Here is an 11,521-nt window from a genome sequence, read left to right on the forward strand (position 1 = left end):
CCAAGCGATGAGGTGTGCTATATACTTTGCTTTCTCGGAAACCCAAGCACGATCACCACATGTGGCATGGAAAATTATTTCTAAGGACTCGGGCAATGTGAGTATTGTAAACTTGGATGACAACGTAGTCATTTGGTTGAGTACAACTTTTTTTCTTTCAACAAGGCAAAATATTTACCATTTTCATTGATTAAGAAGTAGTTTTAGAAGCACACATGAAAGGCCTAGTACTTCAACAAGAAAGACTACTCTCTCGATATTACAGTACTCAAGAATTTCGCCCTTGCTAAGCTCCAAGCCTTTGTCTCCTCTTTAATCCTCCTGATGATGACCGTGGTCATGCAAGCATGGTTGCGGAGGCCCTCGCGTTGCACTCTTTCCAAATATCCCAACAGTTGAGAATGGTCAAGGAAGCCATGGCTTTTCCAATTCCCTCTTCTTCATAGAGTGGCTTCTTGTAGTAAAGACCTTCGATAATTCTTCTCTGTTCGAATTCCACTTTGTACCCTTACTTGCTTATTTGTGATACATATTGCTCCATTCAGTGATAGTCCTACCGGGATCTTTCATCTAAGAAACTTTGAACCCGATTTTATCCCAACTTAGCACTTCATCCATTATGTTGATATGATCGAACGTTAGGACGATTTGGTGCGACAAAGCATGTAAAGTTCAAATGACGTTGTCGACAATGATCTTCATACTTTTCTTCTTCATTTGGTCCATTCTTGGTCATGTTCTTGATATGCTTGAACCTGGATCATTACCTGATATGCTTGTCGACAATGAAGTTTTTTAAATAAATTCTTACTACGAGGTAATTAGTGTTGGATAACTAGAAGATACAAAAAAGTGGAATTTACTCTTCTTATTGTCCTCGTGGCAGCAGGCACATCGGTTCGTGGGTTTTGGGATGTATAGGTCGCGTTTACTTGTGAGTTGACCTACATTTTTGTGAACATATGCAAGTGGGTATATATTGTTTCTCACTCGGCAAGCACTTACACACTAGGATTTTCTTTCGTTGACGTGGCTTCTTGTCACTTTCAGTGCATGCCCAGCGACGTCAAACCCCTATACTAGTCAGAATTTTGCAAACTGCAACACGATCTGACAGCACAACATATTTATAGAATTACGACGTGAAAACAGTGTACCTAATAAACCACCAAAGCCGGCAACCAGTCCACAAAAGGAGATCACATCGATCCCGGTTCTTCAGAGACAAGAAAAGGGAGCCTCCTCTCGTGCACATCCAAAGCACATTTCGTTGTCCTCCCTATTCCCTTTGACTCCATCCCGACGCGAAGCTTCGTCAAAAGCCCAGATTCTTCCCATCCAGTTTTGCATCCTAAACAAGGTATCGGCGGCAGCCATTACGTCGCCGAGATGTTGCTTAGCCTGCTGACAAATCCGGAAATCCCCCATCCAGCTGACAAATCTCCCTCCATCTTTTCTCTGTAATATAAACGGGGGAGGAAAAGGATCTCCTTGCCGGCGGTGGCGAGACGATATGGTGCCCTGCTCGCCTTTCGTTTCGCTTTCAATCTCAATGGCGCCTTTGCGGGATTCCACTCTCATCCTGCGGTGTGCTTTCGGGCGGGGAAAGAAGTGGTCGCGTTTCCAGCGTTCCCTGTGGCCTGCGGCAAAGCGCCTCAACTGAATCCCACGCCCGGATTCTCAGATAAAAAGGGAACAAGCATTGTAAATTCAGTTCTAGCTAGAAATACGACGGCGCAAGCAATGCAAATCGTGCTTAGCGCTGCTTCATAGCTTTTGCATGCTTGCATTCTTTGGGCAGCAGAGCACGTATTAGAGGAGCAAGTGTTTCTATGTCTCGTTGCGATTTCCCTGCGATAACTGATAAGTGCAGTTTCCTCTTGGCATTAATTTGGTCAATAGCTCCAAATCTCAATACTATCTCTGTCTCGGCCTTTTCAAAAAGAAATTGTCCACTAAAGTTAGATTCTCATCTTTCTGAAAGCTTGACCAACCTTTTCCTTGCTCACTCCAAAGGGTTTTTAGGGTCATTACATGTACGGGATAGGTCTTTTATAATGCCAGAGGAATTAGTAGGTTGATTATAAGGCCTAAATTTCGTACTACAACATATCGAATCAGCATGTTCAGCTCCCTTTTACGTCTGAGCTCATAAGTCATATACTTAGCAAAGCATATGTTTTATCGATAATGCTTTAGTAAAACAAAAAAAATACTGATTTGCCATGAAATAGGAACTGTTTTTACATTCTGTCGCACATATCCATCTCCTATTTTTTTTGAAATCTAAGCGAGTTTAGAATACCTTTGGCAGCATACAAGTGATAAAACGAAATAACCGCTAACATGAGTTGAACCCCTTTGGTCCCGAGATCCTCTAAGCTTTTATATTATTTCTTTAAAACCCCATTTACTATTTTAACAATTCCACATATGTACATGGGCGGATACAGGATGGATTAGAACATTTCATGGAAAACTAATTTATCGGTGAGGCTTCGCTAAGAAAAAGGAGATGGTCTACAATTGTGGATATTGTTAGTGATTTGCACTCTAAATCGACATATTTGTCTCTTTTATGTAGGTCACATTTGAAAATACTTTTCAAGAATTTAAGTAGATATACAGGTCATCCTAACATGTACTACCTCCGGTCGGTTTTAATTAAAGCATGCACATGTATAAGTAGAGGCATGCACTTTTTGATCCGATGAAACTTATAGTTAAACTATTTTTTTTAATAAAAGAGCTCCACCTAGTCCGAGAGCCAGCAATCTTGGCCACTATGCTCTTTAGACCGGAGTGTCTACTTTGCATCTATTTTCAGATTCCTTTCTTTAACACCTATTTTTACCCAAGACCATATTCCATATCCTACCTATTTGTAAGAGAAAAATTAATTACAATAAGCTTCATCAAAAGTAACAACAATTTTTATGAAACTATTTTTAAGGCCACTTAAGATATGCATGCATAACTTAGGATACAATTTGCAATTCTCTTATCCTCAGCTACACACTAGAAAGGCTTAAACATATTTGTGGTTTTCTACACAGAAATCTACAAAACATTGGCATGTAGAAGTTTAGGTTTGAAACACAATGACAAGAAATTTGCTGCCATGCTTGTAAGTTGTAACCAGGTTCAAATAATTGTTGAAAGAACTTAAGAAGTGAAGGTATGAGTAGTGGTGTTGCGACGGAGGGTGAGTTCCTAGTCTTTCACTATGCTGCATTTGCCGTATTTGTCGAAAAAGTGACAATTTTGTTGCTGAATTTTATGACGCTTTTTTTTTGCTGGAAATGCACAAGCCGTCTAATCTGAAGGGTTGAAATTTTCCAAAATTGACTTGGATGCAACAAAATCTTAGCCAATTTAAGATTGCTAAAACCATCATACTATTACAGTATAATAACTATAATAGTTTTACAATGGTACCTCCTCCGTACGTAGGTAGGCGTGGGCAAAAAAATCGATGACCGAAGAATGAAACCGAAAAGACAGAGACCGAACCCGAAAAGACCGAGACCGAAATGACCGATAAAGAAATTGTGTAGAAAATAGTATAGACTGAATTTAGTTTGGTCAATTCGGTCATTTCTTCCAAGTAACCGAATAGACCTAACTGACCGAATTTTATGTGAGGTTGTTCCGATCTTTAGAATTGTGTGATGTACGTGTGGTATTCTTGAATGTTGATCAACCTTCTCTAGGATTGTTACATTTTTGTTTAGATTGTTCAACATTTATTCCCGCCAACTGATAATTATATATGCAATGAAAAAACATCCAAAATACATCAAAAATGTTACCAACTTTTTACTAAATAATATCTAATATTTGTGTTGACAACATGACCATGATGTTCGATTGTGACCGAACCCGATCCCGAATTATTGGGTACCCGAATTTGTCGGGTAGTAAAACGAGCAAGTATATTTCGGTCTTTATTTTTTTTATGACCGAATTCAAAATAGACCAAAATACAAAAACCGAATTATCGGTCATGACCGAATGCCCACCGTTTTAAATGTATATGATAATTTCCGCGTCGAAACCGTCCCCGATCCGTTTTAAAGTTTCCATATCTGGCTTTAAAGATTCTGATGGATAAAGATATTAATTCCATAGTGGTGCTCAGGATACGGTATAGGATATGTTATAGCATATAACATGCGAATATGGATTATCCGAGATGATAATCTGAAGGTTTTAAACCGGATAATCCGATTTTTTGAGTCAGAAGCCAAAGCCAATCTCACAAGATTAGTAGTTATTGAGTTACTGAATTCATTTGACGAGCATGTTTAGCTCTAAATTTCTATCAATACTTAAGTTTTAGCGTAAATTGTGCCTATTTTTCTTAACTAAGAGACTGGAAGTTTAAATTTCTCTCAAGATTTGTAAAATTATAACTATCTATCGATGAGAGTATATATCTGGCTGTTTTCGTTTCCAGTCCTAGTCAACTCTATTTCCGATTCGAATCCGCGGACCGGTATATCCGCATTCGAATCCGAAATCGGTCACTATCCGCTCCAATCCCGAATCCGAAAAAATATATGGTAAAAGATATGGCATGCGCAAAATCTGATCCGATCAATCCGTTTACACCTCTACTCCTCCATCTACACAAGGATAAACATACAAATTTAAATAAAACTGAGACAGCCTTTTATGAACGGAGATATAGTTTTTCAATAAAAGGAAATATATTAATATCAAGAGATAAATAATTACACCTAGCATCTGCAACAAAGCAATGCCCTAATAGTAGTACCGATGCACACAACCAGCAATACATCCACCACCAAGACAACACCTGGACTCCAAAAGCGACGCATTCAAGAAGGAAACAGTGCACAAGCGCCATCGTTGCCCGATTAAAAGATTTTTAAGTTTTCACCCTGAAGATAGTCCCCGCTCTCAAACCAATGCCTTCAACAAGGCCATTGCCAGGTACAATCAATTAAGGTCAGGCTTTAGATTTTTACCCTGAAAGATAAGACTCTGAACTTCACATGTGATGTCGCCCCCACTTGCATACTGCTGCTGTGAGAAACAGAAGACCAAGCAAGTCCCTTAACATCACAGAGACTTGAACCTCCATTGCTAGTTCTCCAATCCGGCCTTCATGATGTTATTCGCCTCTAATTATTTCACCATGAATCAGAATGTCATCTGATGGTAACACAAAACAGAGCTCCGCGCTGCTCCTTCCAGAACCAAACGGTAGGAATAAAACCATGGGTGCGCGCGACCAAATACCACCCGATCCAGTAAACTCCCGGCAAAAGATGCACTGTTACATTCACCGGCGAAGCCTTCCGAAACTCATCACTCTGACTAGATAAAGAAGGACCGGCATCAGGAAGGTCTTCATCTTCGCAAAAGAATAACCCTAGGACAACCACCTTTCTCAGGCAGAACGGTCGCCTCCCACACCGCCGCCCGCCGGTCGACCTCATCGGCGGAATAGGAGTCCGCCACCGACAATAGACCCGTCGACGAGTCGTCCGCCGCCAACTCCAACCCCGAAGTAGGCCACCAACATGAGCCACCGGGAGGGAGAGGCGCAGAGGACCGACCGACCACCACCAGGCATAGCCACGCCGCCGTAGTCCCCGGATCCACAGCCATCAGGGTCACCCCCCCCCCCCCCCCCCACCGCGAGCCGCATTTCCGAAGATCACCCGCCCGCCGCAAGCCTCGTCAGGGCAGCCAAGCATGACCTGCCGCAGCTCCACCGGCCGAGGCCGCCGTCCCGGATCCCGCCCAAGACCACACCCCGGCGATCCCCGACCAACCCCGCTACCGGCCGACGACCGTCGTCGTCGATCCCGCGCCTCCTCTACGCGCGCGACGCGAGGGGGAGCCTGCCTCCGGCTAGTTACTATTAAGATATTAAGAAAGGGCAAATTTCCCGTTGGATTTTGCTATTTTTCTGGATATAAAGGAGTAGTTGATGAAACAAGATTAGTGCATGACCCCACGTCTCCAAAAGTCTCCATAATTTTACAGGAACAAAGCTCGGAGCAGGTCCAGCAAAAAAATATCTGAATTGTAGCCGCATCTTCCTCCACGCTTGTTCCATTGGCACGAGGGAATGGCCATCATTATCGACACAAAACGTCAACACCACCACCCCCGCCCACTTGACTTTGACCGTTGACTCGCTGACATCACTCCCCACCGTTCTTAAGGCTCTGCTCCTGCGTGCGGCTCCCCCCCACTGTCCCCAGCAACTCAGCAACCAGCAGCATCCCTCGCCACAATTGTTGACACATGGATGCGGTCGTCGCCGGGCACGGGCAGCACGCGAGGCGGCGGATCCCGTCGCTGGAGCCGCTCGTGATGGCCGCGTCCCCGACGACGCCGGCCGCGTTCCGCTGCCCGATCTCGCTCGAGGTCATGCGGTCGCCGGTGAGCCTCCCCACCGGCGCCACCTACGACCGGGCCTCCATCCAGCGCTGGCTCGACTCCGGCCACCGCACCTGCCCGGCCACGCGCCTGCCCCTCGCCTCCACCGACCTGGTGCCCAACCTGCTCCTGCGCCGCCTCATCCACCTGCACGCCGCCACGCTGCCCCCCTCGCCCTCGCCCGAGCAGGCGCTCTCGCAGCTCGCCGCCTCGCACGGCGAGCCCGCCGCCGCCGAGAAGGCCGTGCGCTCGCTCGCCGCCAAGATCGCGCCGGGGAAAGGGAAGCAGGCCTCCGTCGCCTCCGCCGTCGCCGCCGATCTCGACTCCACCGTGCCGGCGCTCCTCTCCTTCGCCAAGGGAGGCGCCGGCACCGACGCCCGCGTCGACGCGGTCAGGATCCTGGCCACCGTCGCGCCGGAAATCGTCACTTACCTGACCGGGGACGGCACGGAGAAGCGTGGACGCGTCAGGATGGCCGTGGAGGCCCTGGCCGCCGTCTTGTCCGCGGGCGGAGTTTGCGAGGATGCCAAGAAGGCCCTCATCACCGCTCTCGTGGCCGGCGACCTGGGGCGCCTCGTGACGACGCTGCTCGCCGCAGGCCCCACCGGCGTCGTGGTTCTCGAGGCGATCCTGATGTCGCCCGTGCCGGACGCCGACGCCAAGACCGCCATCGCCGACAGGTCGGAGCTGTTCCCCGATCTGGTGAGGATCCTCAAGGAGGCCGCGTCGCCGGCGGCTATCCTGTGCATGGCCGCGGCCGTGCAGGTACGCGGGCGGCCCGCCCGTTCGTCGATGGTGCGGGCCGGCGCCGTCCCCGCGCTCGCGCTGGCCGTGGCGGCCGCGCCCACGGCCGCGGCGGAGTCCGCGCTCATGCTGCTAGTAGAGGCGGCCCGCTGCAACGACGGCAAAGCAGCCATCGCCGCCGACGCGGCGGAGGTGGCTGCGGCTGTGATGGGGAGGATGATACGGGTCGGGCAAATGGGACGCGAGGCCGCGGTGGCGGTGCTGTGGCTGTCCTGCTGCGCCGGGGGCGGCGAGCGGAGGATGAGGGAGGCGCTAGCGGCCGCGCCGGAAGCGGTGGGGAAGCTGCTCGTGGTGATGCAAGGGGATGTCTCGCCGGCGACGTCCAGGATGGCCGGCGAGCTGCTGAGAGCGGTGAGGATGGAGCAGGAAAGGAACGGCATGGTCGCCTCCTCCTACGACAGCCGCACCATCCATGTCATGCCTTACTGAAGCCATCCACCTTGTATACTCAGTAGCATGTAAATTTATCGAGCTAACCTCCGGCGGTAATGGCCGCCGGAGGGAACAGTCTTGCACAAGGGTGTTGCTTCCATTGGTGAAATCGCTGCGCAAACTCAAATAAGAGTTGATAGCCTAAAAATAAGAGTAGAAAAACCGACCACTCTACTGCAGATTTTGTTTTTTGTTTTTTGAAACGTGCAATAACCATGAATTGAATGAGAATTGACAAAGTTTTTGACTAGTGGAACCCACCTATCTCGACCAATTTTGCTGAAGTGAACTAAGACCAATTTGTCATCCCGGCTAAAAGGATAATAATATATTGTAAAAAAGTAAAAAGGAAAAATAGGGGAGGTCATCTCCTCCTCGTCTCCGGCCTCCGGGCGGGCAAACTCCGGCGAACTTGGCGAGGGCAAGCTCCGGTGAGGGAGAGTTTCGCTCTGACCGGAAGGAACTCGGCATGGCGGAGCTCCGGTCATGGCACACGGCCATCTGCCATGACTTGGGACATATTGGTTTTTTTCTTAGACTTTTTTCTTTTTTTAGATACTTTTTTATTTCTTTTTTATTTAAACGTGCAATTACCTTGAATTGACAAAGTTTTTGACTAGTGGAACCCACATATCAGGACCAAATTTGCTGAAGTGAACTAAGACCAATTTCTCATCCCAGTTAAAAGGACAAGTTATTGTAAAAAAAAAGCAAAAAAAAAACACAAACAAATAATAGGGAGGTCCTTCCTCATCTCCGCCCACTGGGCGGGCAAGCTTAGGTGAGAGAGAGTTCCACCAGTATGTGACCTCCACCAGGGGCCGACGGAACTCCGGCCATCTGCCATGACTCATGCCTCCTTTGATTCATAGGAATTATGTAGGATTTTCACTACTTGTTTGATTCATAGGAACACATCCTATAGAAAATAATCATATAGGAATCTTGTAGTATAAATCCTATAGGAAAAGAACATGAGGCCATATCTCATGAAAAAATTCCTTTGATACAATCAAGAGAACTCATCTTCCTATAAAATTCAACTAGGCATGACATACTAATCGGAAAAACGTTTGTACACGCAGGCACGGGTACACCAGCTACTCAGCCTTCCATTACTTGGTGATTCGAACGAGTAGTTCACGTGGGTTGAAGTTTTTGCATCTGACCAAATCTGATGTTTTGGAAGAGAATCTCTGAAAAGCTAGCAGATAGGACGTGTCCTGCAATGTCTCTGTGTAGCTACATGTCCTCTCTCCCCAAGCACTCCCGCGGTGGCCATGGCAAGCTCCGAGCAGGAGCGACAGATCCATTGCTTCGGCCATGACGTCGTGCAGCCCGCAGGCAGTGCCTCCCCGCCCCGGCCATGCCCGTTGCCTCCCCGCTGACTCCTCGCCCCGGCCCCTCATCGCCTCCCCGGCCGCGCCCGTGCCTCCCCGCGCCGGGTGCGCTAGTCGCCGCTCCGGCCTGGCCGCTCCCGTCGCCGCCCTGTCCTGAGTTCGCGGGAGCTGCAGCGCAAGACCAACGGCGTGCTGAGTTCGCGGGAGCTGGAGGCCGAGCAAGCAGCGAGCGACGCGAGTCCTTCCATGCGGCTCACTAGCGGGCAGAGGAGGCCGTGGCGAGGATGGCGGCTAACGCGGTGGGACGGGAGGGCGCCGAGCGGCTGGAGCGGTCTGAATTCTTCGACGGAGGTGGCACACGCGCCTAAGCTGTCGAGCTCGAGCTCGCCTTATGGAAGGGCAGGGACGAGCGCATCCCCAAGTTCGCGAGCAGGTGGGAAATCGCGGGAGTTCGGTGTCCAGCTCGGCCCCTCCTGGCCTCCTGCCGTCGTGGCCCTGGTCAACAAGATATTCTACGCACCCGCCATCTCCGACTCCCGAAACCTAAGGTCTCCGTCGACATGTCTGTCGCCTTCCCCGATCTCTCGCAGGCATGCTCAGGGGATAACCTAAGTATCCTGAGCGCTCTGGGCCACACGGACGCCTACTCCGGCACTCGCGTCCTGCTCACCGCTGCTGACACCGGCAATGTCGTCTCCAAGGGCAGCCACTCCGTTTGTAGCAACATGAAGAAATCACAGCCCAAGCCGTCCCCAGCTCACAAGATCAAAATGTGATTTGCTACTAGTCCTACTGCTACCATCTACTAGCATTGGCAGAAATAAAAGCAAACGAGTAGCGATGTGTGTACTGAATCCATCCCATGGATACTGTGTTGGTACGATGTACTCCGTATGTATTGCTAGTTCAGTTAACTGAGCATCTCTTCTCTGCTGCCATTGTCCGACAGAAGAAATTGTATAGTGCAATCGCTGTTGGGTCCTAGCTAGCTACCAGAGGCGAGGAAGGGGCATCCGCGAGCTGTCGAAGGGTTTCGGCGGTGGGGCGGAGCGAGGCGTCGGAGGTTGGCCGAGGGAGCAATCGGAGATGAGCTGAGGGCACAGTCTCAGCCTTTTTCTCCAAGGCATTGTTGCGACTAGAGGAGAGCCGAGGGAGCCGGCCTGTATCACCTCCACGGACATAGCGCGTTGATAAAAAAAAGGCCTATGACAGGAAACAGGAAAGGACATGATGGATTTGAGTATGACGATGGGACATAACGTGAATGAGGGGCCAACCTGTAAGATTGTTGCACGAATCTCGAACAGGTACATGTGGACAGGATAGCTTCCTTACCCATACGTGGGTGTACAAAATCCAATCTTATGTTTTTTCCATTCCTATAATTTTCTATCCTATGAATCAAAGGAGCCCTCACAACGGGGACATATTGAATTTTTCTTAGACATTTTTCCCTTTTTGCATATAATTTTTATTTCTTTTATATATATATAGATATTTCTACATAGTAAAATGTTTAGATTTTGCCAAGTAATCCCTGTAGGGTGGATCCCACTAGTCAGAATCGTAGTCACTTCAACTGATTTGAAGTAAATTACATAAAACTACCACATTTCGGGCTAGGATAACAAGTTTAGTGCACCTTTTTCTAATTTTTGCAGAAGTCTACCACTTGTGGGGTAGAGCGTCACATCTCGAGTTAATTCTTATCTAACAACATTTAACAGCAACCTGGCCGGCGAGACCCATTTGTTAGGGCTGAGTTGGGCCCAACTGTTAGCCCCACATCTTCATCCCCTTATTCTTATTTTTCTTCTCTCTCCCCAGAAAAATCACAGAAATCCCCTACCAATATCACCCACCCCCGCCACCATTTCCTCAACGCCGGCACTCTGCTAATCATGTGTGCCTCACCTCCACAGGAGTGCCTCCCTTCCACTGACGCAGGATGCCTCAGCTAGCATCAAGGCCATTGCCCCGGTCCATGTAACATCAATGCCACTGGTGCCTCCTAGACCCACCCTCAACCGGATGGCTCCCTTGCAGGTCTATGATACGTTGCAAACGTATCTATAATTTTCGATGCTCCATACTTGTTTTACACCAATTTCTCTATGTTTTGTTTACACTTCGTGGCATTTTTATTCATTTTCTGGAACTAACCTATTAACAAGATGTCACAGTGCCAGTTCCTGTTTTCTGTTGTTTTCGTATTTCAGAAAAGTTATACATGAAATATTCTGGGCATTGGACGAAATAAAAGCCGAAGTTTCTATTTTACTATAATGAAGACGGAGCCCAGAGGAGAGACGGAGACGAGCCAGGAGGCGGCCACGCCATGCCTAGGCGCGGGCCCCTGGCCTTACCTAGGGGTGGTGCGGTCCCCTCGGGCGCCCACCGACCTCGCCATTCCGCCTATAAATTCATATGTTCGGGAAAAACCTAAATACCAGAGCCTCCATCCACGAAAAGTTCCGTCGCTGCCGCCATCGTCAACCCTTGCTCGGGAGGGTTCTGAAGCTCTT

The 11,521-nt window shown here is 48.5% G+C and overlaps 1 protein-coding gene across 1 annotated transcript; it reads left to right on the forward strand.

The window, feature by feature from the left end:
• Positions 1–6,208: 6,208 nt before the first annotated feature.
• On the forward strand, positions 6,209–7,912 carry LOC127323436 (U-box domain-containing protein 29). The gene has a single exon (XM_051351579.1). It carries the CDS (start codon positions 6,286–6,288, stop codon positions 7,651–7,653), a length of 1,368 nt encoding a protein of 455 aa, XP_051207539.1. The 5' UTR covers positions 6,209–6,285; the 3' UTR covers positions 7,654–7,912.
• The last annotated feature ends 3,609 nt before the right edge of the window (positions 7,913–11,521 follow it).

Source organism: Lolium perenne, chromosome 1, assembly GCF_019359855.2.
Source record: "Lolium perenne isolate Kyuss_39 chromosome 1, Kyuss_2.0, whole genome shotgun sequence".
NCBI classification, from domain to species: domain Eukaryota; kingdom Viridiplantae; phylum Streptophyta; class Magnoliopsida; order Poales; family Poaceae; genus Lolium; species Lolium perenne.

What these genes read in the sequence shown, in the direction of transcription:
- LOC127323436 (XM_051351579.1), top strand. Translation starts at nt 6,286, where the DNA reads ATGGATGCGGTCGTCGCCGGGCACGGGCAGCACGCGAGGCGGCGGATC.